At 39.1% G+C, this 12,651-nt stretch overlaps 1 protein-coding gene across 1 annotated transcript in view; it reads left to right on the top strand.

Annotated features, from left to right (window-relative positions):
• COL25A1 (collagen type XXV alpha 1 chain) overlaps nt 1-12,651 on the top strand; it is a 657,401-nt gene that overhangs the window by 588,134 nt on the left and 56,616 nt on the right. The window contains exons 22-25 of the mRNA XM_073602240.1: nt 2,288-2,332; nt 2,979-3,056; nt 4,791-4,814; nt 12,509-12,553. Of these exons, the coding sequence (XP_073458341.1) occupies nt 2,288-2,332; nt 2,979-3,056; nt 4,791-4,814; nt 12,509-12,553 (192 nt within the window). The remainder of the gene's footprint in view (nt 1-2,287; nt 2,333-2,978; nt 3,057-4,790; nt 4,815-12,508; nt 12,554-12,651) is intronic.

Below are 12,651 nucleotides of genomic sequence, written 5' to 3'. Positions count from 1 at the left end.
TTTCCTGTGCCTGGGGAGCTGCACATGGTGCATATAGCCACCAATACAAGTGAATGGCTGCACATGGCCATACTCGTGTAAACGTCAATTGCTTCTGCATGCTGCATTTCCCCAAATGCAAAAAAGTGTGGGGAAACAGGCTGTACACGCGGATAAACCCCAATGCATAAGCTATCTTTTTTACATCAGTATGGCCACCTACTGCTATTCACTTGTATTAGCAGCTGTACGTGTCACGTGTAGCTCTTCGGTTGCAGGAAAGAGACAGGGATTTTATACTTGATGACTTGTAAACTGATAAGCGTCCATTTGCATGAGGCCTAAATGAGTTGTGTGAATCACAAGACTGGATAAACAATATGACACACGTCTTGGCAGATGAAATAGTTTACAGATATGTATTCATTTTTCATGAGTACAAAGGGAAAGGCTCAGTTTTATGTTACATTGTGGTGTGTAAAAATGTATAACCATGTCTAACTATCTTGTCTAAAACAAGCTTAGTCTTTTATCCCAGCTGTTGCCCAGTCCTTAATTGTCTTCTTTCTCCACAAGTCAGGCTATACATCAATTTACAGTGTTGCTGCAGCAAGTGGCACATAAGACCAAACCAAAGGTTTTACAAATGACTTTAGTAATTTCAATGGAACTTTACATTGTTACTGCATCCGCTGATTGTCAGCTGTTCCTGGGATTATGAGATCCAAGGACTGATAGAAAACATTTATACAGCACAGACAGCTGCTAAATCCATGACGGCGTTTTTACACTAGTTATAAAGACATTTTGATGTGAGGTGAATTGGTATAGATCTGACAGCATTTACAGATCTGCATTTATATGAAATGTGATTGTTATAAATCATTTGTTTGGGAGGTAGTAGAAAGGAGTGGAGTATTGCATCTCTTTACAGTGGTTGTAAAGGCTGAAGGTTTTTTTACCTTCATGAAATCTATGCATGAAGGTGAAAAACCTTCTGTGTGCAATACTTACCTGAGCTCCCTCTCGATCTAGCGATGTGCACGAGAGCTTTGTCTGTCCCGGGACTCCCTCTTATCATTGGATAAAACAGCAGTGGAAGTTATTGACTCCCACTGCTGTCAATCACAGCTAGTGAGCGGGGGGGATAGCAGGGGGCAGAGCATGGGACAGGGCTGTCTTATGGACGTACCAGGGCCCCCATAGCAAGTGTCTTGCTATTAGAGGCAAAGGTCAAGAGAGAGGATCCAGAAGCACCAGTTGGGGACTCGAGTAGAAAAGTATCGGGGCTGCTCTGTGCAAAACCAATAAGGCATGTTTGTTTTTTTTTGCTTTTTTTTTAAAGCCGAACCTTTAATACCACTTTAAGCAGGAGGTGTTCACATACATGTCTTAAAGCTGAACTCCATATGTCCTGACAACAACAGAATAACTTATTTATGGAAATAGTCTGTTTGGGACAGGTAAAGTGAAAGAAAATGTGGATTTAAGTTGTCCATAGATAAAGTGAAATTCAGCCAGTTCAGGAGAGGCAGGCAGAATTTCAAGCCATGTACAGTATGGGCACTAAATAAGTTGATCTACTGATCAGCATCTGTACAACTACCCTGCTGGAAAATTTCCTCTGGATCAGTGCCTGCAGCACTAATCTTTGTATTCTGATGGTGGAGAATTCTCCCCACTGTCAGAATACAATGACACAGCAGGGAGGATTCCCTTATCCACACCGAATGTGTGGATGGGGGAATCAGGTCTTTTTTTTTTTTGTTCAATCCTTTTACCTTTAGTGTAACACAATTGTACAGACTCCTCTCCTGTACTGAAAATGCTTACTTTGAATTCACTGCACACTGTGAACTTCACATACTGTGCATTGGAACTCCAGCAGGTCAGATAGAGCCCTGCCTGCATTGCATAGAGGAGCACAGAGACCAAGTGATGACATCACTGAGCCTAAAATGAGGCATTTCATGGAAATGGAAAAGTTATATTTAAAAATGTCATTAGCATGTCCATAAAGGGGGGAAGGATAAATCAGGGAAGGCAAAATATAAGCAGATTAAACTTCAGCTGTAAGAGTTAAGTGGCTGGGTTAAAAAATAGAAGGAGGAGCGGGTAAGTGTTTGAGAGAGACAACTGTGCCATACTGATTATACTGGTATGCTTTGTATGTTCATTTATGTTTACTTTTAATCAATAACTTGTTTTTTATGTACATCAGTATGTACTGTAGTTTTAAAAGGAATGCGTAACTTAATGGGTAACTCCTACCCTATTAATTAGGAAAACAATATTTATGTCACTTTAGGGGGAATCTGGAAGCAGAGGTGAAGCTGGCCCCATTGGTCCTAGAGTAAGTGCTCTCATTTATCGTATTTAATAACAAATGTATTCTAAGCTGCAGAAATAAAGCAATTTTTTACAGTTTCGGGGTAAAATGGCAACTATGTTCAAAGCCAAGAATTATTTGTGCCTCTTCAAAGTGTTAATAATTATAAACACTGCAAAATGGTTACCTGGTTGCTTGCAAGCTTGAATTATATGATGCAATACATTTTGTTTGGATTCACTGTGATTGCATTTATAAGACTAGGTTTAAAGTTAATCTTAGCTACAATAATATGAAATCTCTTGCTGCTTTGTGCCTGGAAACTTCACAACATGGATAAAAAAAAAAAAAAAAAAACCTTACTTATTGTCCTGACACTACTTTGATTGTGCACTTCTTCTGGATCAGTGATTTGCTAAGTAAAAAAACATAAAAAACATAGATAACATGACAGTCTGTCCCGTTTGAAAAACAAGTCAGAAATGGTAGCTCACACTTTTCTACCCAGTTTGCTCGCAAACCCTGCTTTCTTATTTCGCTCTCTGTACCCCATTGTACTAAAGCCAGCCTTACATGAGCAAAGGGTGATGCAAAAACAGTACTTATACTACACAATGAAAAGGAATTGAAATGTATATTCTTCTAAAATTATTTGTCATGTATTCTTTAGGGACCTCCAGGACAAAAGGGAGATCAAGGCGCAACAGAAATTATAGATTACAATGGAAATATTCAGGAAGCATTACAGGTAAGGCAATATTCTTGGATTATTAGAGACACTGGAGAATGCTAGATTTAATTTTTTTAATTTGACAGCCACTCTTTTTAAATAAAAAAAGACAAAACCTATTGCTCAACCTGTAAACAATTAGTCAACTAAAATATTTATAAAGTGTATTTTTTTTTGGATAGAGTAAGGAATGGCAAAAACCTTTTTTTAATTTTTTTTAATTTTTTTTTTTTTTCTATCTGTGTCCCAGTAGAGTAGACACATAAGGAAGTGGGAAGAAATGCCCCCCCCCCCCTTGGGGTCACCATGTTACAATGTGACTGTACAGGCTTTGTACAACTTTGTTTCAACTTTAATTTTACAATACTATGTAATATTAGGACCTACCTAAACTACCCAATCAATCTATATCTGGTAGGCGCTTGAACTACAGAGTTTTTGTGGATATAAAGGAAATTGTACAACAAGATTGTTATGTGTGTGGTAAGCTTTACACAGTTGTCACAGGAATAATGGCCCAATCGGAAGGGATTTAAATCTATTTCAGTCCTGATGGCAATGTAAATCTTTGGATTTTACACCAGTAATGTTAGGCTGCGTTGGGCAGCATTGTCCAAAGCAGGTTCAATGCAAGAACAAGGCAATTTGTTCTATATCCTATGGCTTCAGTTTTCACATATGTGTTTCATATGAGCTAAAAAAAGATGCATTTTTGCACATCACATTCTGATGCACTGTAACATATCTCAATGCACTGCAGTACATAGAATTACTGCACATAGACATTTTCTCTTAAAAAAAAAAAAACACAATGGGGTTGATTTACTAAAGGCAAATTGACTATAAACTTTGCAAGTGCAGTTGCTACAGAACTTAGTAAATTAGGTAAGCTACACTTTACAAAGAATATCCAATCACATGCAGAGAAAATAGAAATAACAGCTTTTTGCTCATATATATATATATATATATATATATATATATATATATATATATATGTGTGTGTGTGTGTTTATATATAGATACTGTATAATATATTTAGTAAGGAGGGATATTTACTAATACTGGAGAAGCTGCGCATAGTAGCCAAGCGACTTATATCTTGAAAATGAAAGCTAGAATCATATTCATATCATATTCATTGGTTGCCATGCACCACTGTTCCAATCTTAGTAAATTCTCCTCTATGAGTTCACATAAAGACACTGCGGGGAATTTATCAAAACTGGAACAGCTGTGCATGACAACCAATCAGCTTCATTCTTTCGTTTTGGTAGCTTACCTGAACAAGCTGAAGATAGAAGTTGATTGGTTGCCATGCACAGCTACTCCAGATTCTATCTGCCCCAGTTTTGATAAATTCCATCCACTTTAAGCGAACATAAAGTGAATACAGCCATCTTGCCTATATTTGATGTCTGAAATATATTGATATTAGCATGACATAATTTGCAAAGGACATGCAGGATTTACTGCACGCTGTAATGCTAATTAGTATTGTAAGTATTTGATTTTGTGACACAGGCGGTTTTATTTTGATTCACTAGGGAAGAAATGCTGGAATTAAGCTCTAAAGAAATTTTTTGTGTCACAGTTGGAAGCTGGAATGTTTCCTGGATACAATTATCATGGTTGCCAAATTATTTATTGCATAATTATTAAAGAATTGTTTTAGAATAATCTCAATAATGTATGCAGTATGATGTCATATTAAGTACAATGTTATTTCTTATTGCTGCTACTTCTCTTCAGAGGATTACCGCCATTACAGTTACGGTAATTCTGCACGGACTTCTCCTTTGTGTTGTGTGTGGCCTTGTCTTGTTCTCATTGCATGCATTGTAATGTTATGTATGTACTAACAGTGAAGCCCATGAACTGGATATATTTACATGCATAACAGGTGCTTTTTTATGCAGGAAATGATGTCTTGGGAATGTGTTCTTACTAAAAATCTGGAGCTACTTCTTGTCAGCCACCAGTCAGCAATCAGCTTGCATAAACATTTGAGTCTGGTGGCTAGGGAAAATACGTTTTTGTAAGAATACATTTTTACAAAAGGATATTGTAGGGTTTTAGAAACAGTCAACATGGCTACCATCAAAGTGACCATTCCCTATTAGCCACAATGCATACTTCAGTAGCCCAAAAAGATATTGACACAGGTAGAAAATATTATTTTAAAACATTAGGTATATCTATTTTGTTTTTTTTTTTTGTTTTTTTAATGAAGTAGGGGAGGTTAAAACCATGTGTTGAAGTTTATCCAAAAAGTTTGTTGTTTTTAATATAGTAGGGCAGGTGCTAAAACCAGGTTTATTTTTAAATTTGTATTTATTTGTTTTTGCTGTATATGTCCTAATTGGAAGATTTCCTTTCACTTCCTGCCCTGGAAAACAGGAAGAGCAAAAAATGTGGGTAATTGCCTCTAATGCCCCGTACACGCGGTTGGATTCTCCGACGGAAAATGTTCGATGGGAGCTTGTTGTCAGAAATTCCGACTGTGTGTGTGTAGGCTCCATCGGACATTTTCCATCGGACTTTCCGTCACACAAAATTTGAGATCTGGATCTCAAATTTTCCGACAACAAAATCCGTTGTCATAAATTCTGATTGTGTGTACACAATTCCGACGCACGAAATTCCATGCATGCTCAGAATCAAGCAGAAGAGCCGCACTGGCTATTGAACTTCTTTTTTCTTGGCTTGTGGTATGTGTTGTACCTCAACGCGTTCTTGACGTTCGTAATTTCCGACAAGATTTGTGTGTCCGTGTGTATGCAAGACAAGCTTGAGCCAACATCCGTCAGAAAAAATCCATGAATTTTGTTGTCGGAATGGCCGATCGTGTGTACGGGGCATTATTCAATTCTTTCTGGGACAGTTCCCAGTAGAAGATTTAACCTCTCTTCCTCTTCTGGTTAACATTTTGAATTTCCTATCACTTTCTGCCATGCTGACAATGGTCACCAGGACAAATAGAGGGGAAAAAAGAAATGGTAGCCCCTCAAATCAATCTAACACTAGCAAAAAGAAGGTGAATGTGGGTATGGCAATACACTGAACAGTACAAAAATACCCAGAACTCAGTCCTGCTAGCCCATACAAATTACCTAATTAAACTACTTTATTATATTTAGGTAAAAAAACTATTTTTTTTGCAATGTACATGTAAAAACACAATGCAGCATCAAGATACCCATAACAAAGTGTGGTTCCTAACTGTAAAATATCTAAGCTCCAAAAGTAGGACATACACTATATTACCAATAGTATTGGAACTGGCATCCCAGTCTTAGTCCATAAGGTTCAATATTGAGGTGGCCCACTCTTTGCAGCTTCAACTCTTCTGGGAAGGCTGTCCACAAAGTTTAGGAATGTGTCTATGGGAATGTCTGATCATTTCTTCCAGAAGCACATTTGTGAGGCCGGGCACTTATGTGGACAAGAAGGCCTGGCTCGCAGTCTCCGCTCTAATTCACCCCAAAGGCGTTCTATAAGGTTTGTGCAGGCCAGTCAAGTTCCTCCACCCCAAACTCACCCCAATCCACCCCAAGACCACTGTACAAAGCAAGGTCACTTTATGGACCTTGCTTTGTGCAGTGGTCCAAATAATTTGGTGGATGGAGGGATTATGGTGTGGGGTTTTTTTTTCAAGGGTTGGGCTTGACCCCTTAGTTCCAGTGTAGGGAACTCTTAAGGCTTCAGCATACCAAGACATTTTGGACAATTTCATGCTCCCATCTTTGTTGGAACAGTTTGGAAATGGCCCCTTCCTGTTCCAAAATGACTGTGCACCAGTGCACAAAGCAAGGTCCATAAAGACATGGATGAGGGAGTTTGGGGTGGAGGAACTTGACTGAGTCATGACCTCAACCTGATAGAACACCTTTGGGATGAATTAGAGGGGTGACTGCGAGGCAGGCCTTCTCGTCCACATCAGTGCTTAACCTCAAAAATGCGCTTCTGGAAGAATGGTCAAACATTCCCATAGACACACTCCTAAACCTTGTGGACAGCCTACCCAGAAGAGTTGAAGCTGTTATAGCAGCAAAGGGTGGGCCAACTGAATATTGAACCCTATCGACTAAGACTGGGATGCCATTAAAGTTCATGTGCGTGTAAAGGCAGGAGTTCAAATAATTTTGGTGATATAGTGTATATTACAATGCATACATTTAGGGCAGGCTTATCTAGAGGCAGCCCCCGCCTGCTTTAAGGTACAGTAAGACAAATATACAATATTATTTTAAAGAATATGTGTACTTAGAGAGTAAATGCACATGGATGTAAAAATGTTGCATTCAGATCTACAGTCAGTTAGGATGCATTGTGTAAAGATCTGTAAAATCAAAATAGAAAAACCTGTATTTGTGGTAATTCACATATGTACACGTCTAAATTTGAGAAGAAAAATGGAAGAATTGTGTGGATCTCTACATTTACACAATTATACAGAAGCACTTTAAGGGCAGGTTCACGCTGCTGCAAATTCTATTGCGAATTTGAGCCATTTTAATAACGTCGTTTTCCATGAGTGCCGTTCACATCAATGCATTGCGAATCTAAGCTGCGTAAAAAAAAGGGTCCTGTCCAAGTTTGATCCGTTTGTGATGCAAATTCAGCTCCATAGATTGCAAAATTTGCAGTAGAATCGCAAGAATACATAAAGAATTCACAATGCAAATTCGCAACGCAATCGGATTAAAATCGTGCTAAATTCGCACTGCAGCAGTGCCTAAAGGCCACTTTTTACTCAGGATCTTTCTGCCAGCCTCTGCCAGCAAGATCCTGTGTAGATAGTATATGCATTACAACCATCTTCACGAGTCCTTGCAAATAATTTTTTGGGTTAAAACTGTTAAAATATTTTGTGTTTTACATAGGTATAAATAAACACATTCTTCAACTGAACTGTATAGCCTGCTGTTTGTATCAGAAGCCTATGATTACCATGCTGTGGCCTCTTTATTCACACCCTCAAGTGCTGGCTTACAGGAAAAAGCTCCCAGCCTCACCAGTATCCTGCCTCGCAATATACCCACTGCATGTCCGGTATGGGCAGGAGTAGGGAAAGCAGAGTAACAGCATGGTGACCTTCCCCCCAGGATGCCAGGGCTGAACGGTTCTAAATTGTTATTCCTACTGCAGGGGGCCCTAAATACTTGTAACTGTTTAGGTATAAAAAAGGGAATTGTACGTGTACACATCCTTTAAAGTGGAGTTCCACCCAAAAATGGAACTTCCACTTTTTGGATTCCCCCCCCCCTCCAGTGTCACATTTGGCACCTTTCAGGGGGGAGGAGGGAGCAGATACCTGTCTAATACAGGTATTTGCTCCCACTTCCTGGCATAGATCACCGCGGCGCTTGCGGTGACCTATGCCACTTCCGGCGCCTACCCAGTCCTCCCCCGCTGTATTCTGGGAGACACACAGGTCCCAGAACACAGCAGGGACCTGAGAGGACAAGCAGCACGACTCATGCATGCGCAGTAGTGAACCAGGAAGTGAAGCCGCACAGCCGAGAGCGGAAGGACGGATCGGCTTCGGCTGCCGACATTGCGGGCTCCCTGGACTGGTAAGTCCATATATTAAAAGTCAGCAGCTGCAGTATTTGTAGCTGCTGGCTTTTAATATTTTTTTTTCAGCGGACCTCCGCTTTAATAAACGTAGCATAATGGGAAGATGTAGCCCATTGCTAAGTACTCCATCATCGCACCACTGCATTATATTATCCAGAGGCTACCACCTAAAATTTACCATTCACAATAAAGGGAAACGCATGGTTGGCAGCTGTTCTTAAAAAGACCCATAGCTAAAAAGTGAGAGAAACAAGGCACCTATAGAGATAAATGCTCCTGTAATTTCTGGGAGAAATGCATTCTGTGTAATTAAAGATGTAGTTAGTCTTTAACTTAACCCACTAAACACACATTTCAACATTTTTTAAGTAGACTTACACTTTATTCTAACTGCTTTTGTGATTTTGTTAAGGAATTGTACTAAATATCTTCACTGGAAAGTCTGTTGTATTTTAACAATGTAAACCAAAGCAGCATATTCTGCTATAGCTTTTATCTAACATGTTTGAAACCTTTAATATGTTTTCCCAGAATATGCTACAGAATCTACTATAATTGCATTACTTTTCCTGTATCAGAATGCATAACCTTGCAGAGTCTGTGAAATTATACATACATGGGCTTATTCAATTAGAAAAAAAAATGACTGCTGGAATAACCAGAAATCTGATTGGTTTACTGTACTTTGCTATCAGGATTGATTTTTGAGTTCTTTATTCAATAAACCCTGTTGATTTTGTTTATAAAACGGAATTATGGCAGTAGAAAAAATGTATAATGGCTGCAAATGTATCTTCATAACAGAAACAAATCTAAGTTTAGGAAATTAAATCTGAAATGGATCAAAATATTAACGGCGCTTGCATTAAGTATACTAAAAGTTGGTCTGAATGAATAAGCCGAAATATAGTGTGTGTTGGCTAGTCATACATTTATACATTAGAAGTAGCCCTCCAGACCTTGATTATATTCTGGACAAAGTACTTTATGTTGAAATACATAATTTCAGTATATATGTGTCCACACTAAAAAGCCCCTAACTTTGGGTAGCAGTAGCAATGGCAGCACTGCCTATTAGTCCTGCCTTCTACTTGCCCACATTCCCAGTGGGCTAGGAACCCCTATTCCCACCTCCAGCTTGCAATGTTAGTGTACAATGCATGCTGTGCAGGTGATGGGCTGGCCACGTATGCAGGCATGAAGTTGGCGGTTCAGAGACTTAATTGGATCCTGAGTCAACTGCTCTGTGATGACTTCACCCTTCCTTACCTGAACCAGCCTGCATGAAAGTTCGTAAACCTCTTGTTTTTTTTTACATTCATCACTAATCACCAGTAAAAGGGGGGGGGGGGGGTTGTTCACAGCTCTACCACTGTTCGCCAATGCAACACTATCACTGTACACTAATGTGGGAAAGGGAAGGGGTTACATAATTTCCACAGACCACCAATGCAGGAAGAAAGTGGTAAATAACACTGCCACTTTCCACCAATGTGGGGAGGGTGTTAACCACTTCAGCCCTGGAAGATTTGGCTGCTGAATGACCAGGCCGTGATTCAGCACTGCATCGATTTTACTGACAAATGCGCGGTCGTGCGACGTTGCACCCAAACAAAATTGATAGTTTTTTTTTTCCCCACAAATAGAGCTTTCTTTTGGTGGTATTTGATCGCCTCTGCGGTTTTTATTTTTTGCGCTATAAACAAAAAAAAAGGCGACAATTTTGAAAAATGCACAATATTTTGTACTTTTTGCTATAATAAATACCCCAATTTTTTTAAAAAAAAAGCAAATTTTTTTCTCATTTTAGGCTATGTATTCTTCTACATATTTTTTGTAAAAAAAAATCACAATTAGCGTATATTGATTGGTTTGCGCAAAAGTTATGGGGATAGATTTATAGCATTTTTATTTTTTTTTATTAGTAATGGAGGCGATCTTCGATTTTTATCTTGACTGCGACATTATGGCAGACACATCAGACAATTTTGAAACATTTTTGGGACCATTGGCATTTATACAGTGATCAATGCTATAAAAATGCATTGATTACTGTAAAAATGTCACTGGCAGTCAAGGGGTTAACACTAGGGGGCGATCAAGGGGTTAACTGTGTTCCCTGGGAGGTTATTCTAACTGAAGGGGGAGGGAACTGACTAGAGGAAGTGACGGATCGTGGTTTCTAGCTAGGCACGATCTGTCACTCCTCTCAGAACAGAACAGGGAAGTGTGTGTTTACACACACTCGTCCCTGTTCTGTGTCTCCTGTCTCCTCCAGTCTCCTGACCATTGGCCACGAGCATTGGCACCCCCACTGTGCAGCGGGCACGCGTGCCTGCTATCCCGGTTCCACGAGCCGACGTATAGCTATGACGGTTCGCGGGATCGTTCCGACCTGCTGCAGTAAAATGACGGTGGCTGCTCGGCAAGCGGTTAAATAACACTTCCACTGCCCACCAATTTGTGTAGGGAGGTTAAATAACACTGCCACTGACTACCAGTGCAGGGGAAAGGGTCTAAGTAACACTGCCACTGACCACCAATGTGGACACATACACAAATTGTTCTCGCCTGGGTGCCCAAAGCTGAGCGCCCACCCAGAACAAGGAATAACATCTATGAACCTGCCTTGGCTCAATGAATAAACAGCTCAATATAATTTGTTCAATTCAATGGATGATTGAATTTAACACAGCTTTTCTTCATTCGCTAAGCTAAGTAAATATTCTCAGCTTTTTTAGTAAATTAACCATAATATGAATCAGATAATTCTTTATAATTTATGCCCATCCTTGGTTATAATTAAATTGAAATTGAGGAGTATGGTGCCCTAAACTGTACCACATATGTTAAAAACACCTTTAACATGGAACCTTCTCTTGCCTTGTTGTCCTACCACATTGCAGAATAATGAGTTTTTTTTCTAGATAATTGTTAAAGTTGTATATTTTCTTTCCTTATAGGCTAAAATTTATAATTTAATTGAACATAGGAAAGCTGCTGCTTGACCATCTGTGAACTAATGACAGTCCTAAAATAACAGTAATTTCCATTTGGGATTATTAAAGTACAGGCAGTCCCTGAGTTATGAACGGGTTAGGGACTGCCAGTTTGTTCTTAAGTCGGATTTGTTCGTAAGTCGGAAGTGCATGCGCAGAACGGCACGCCGCCTCCCGTTCGTAAGTAGGAATCGTTCGCAAGTCGGAGGTTCGTAACTCGGGGTACTCGTAACTGTATTTTGATTCAACTTTAATATGGAACATTTTCTAGCCTTGTCCTACCACATAACAGAATATATATATATTTTTTTTTAGATAGTTGTTAGAGTTGCATATTTTATTTCCTTATAGGCTGAAAATGTATAATTTAATTGAACATAGGAAAGCTGCTGCTGCTGCTGCTTGACCATATACGGCCCAATGACAATCCTAAAATATCAATAATTTCCCTTTGGGATTAATAAAGTATTCTGATTCTGATCTGAAGGTGGCCATAAAAGTTATAGTTTGCTAGAACAATATTTGTAAGTTGGCCTTTGAATTTACCAAAACTGTTATGTGAAGCCCTATGAAAACAGTGAATTAATAGCTTACTAAGCCAGGCAGGCCTTTGTACTATATGGCTATTTGTAGATGAGATTGTAACAGGTAGGGTCAGCTTAGAAGCTTTTTCCCTCATTTGCTTGTACAGGTAGGAATGGCTATATACACTTTTAATTAATAACTTGACGATATTTTCAATAACTTAATAAAAAGCAATGATCCCTGGTTAACCTTGTTGAAGATGTTGTTGCAACCATGTGTGTTGTTCAGTACTGTGCTGTTTTTGTATGTCATACCACTAATTCCAGCTTGCCCCTTGGTCACCAATTTTTTTTTATGTTACAGGGACCTCCTGGACCTCCTGGGCCACCTGGTTTGCCTGGATCAAAGGTGCCATACCCTATTATTAAAAATATTTATATGTAGATAAGCCTATGCATAGAGAAAATTAACTATCTGTATAACTTTAGTATTTTTTTATAATAATA

The sequence above is a fragment of the Aquarana catesbeiana genome, linkage group LG01 (assembly GCF_042186555.1).
Source record: "Aquarana catesbeiana isolate 2022-GZ linkage group LG01, ASM4218655v1, whole genome shotgun sequence".
In the NCBI taxonomy this organism is placed as follows: Eukaryota; Metazoa; Chordata; class Amphibia; order Anura; family Ranidae; genus Aquarana; species Aquarana catesbeiana.
This window is presented reverse-complemented; position numbering and strand designations above follow the sequence as displayed.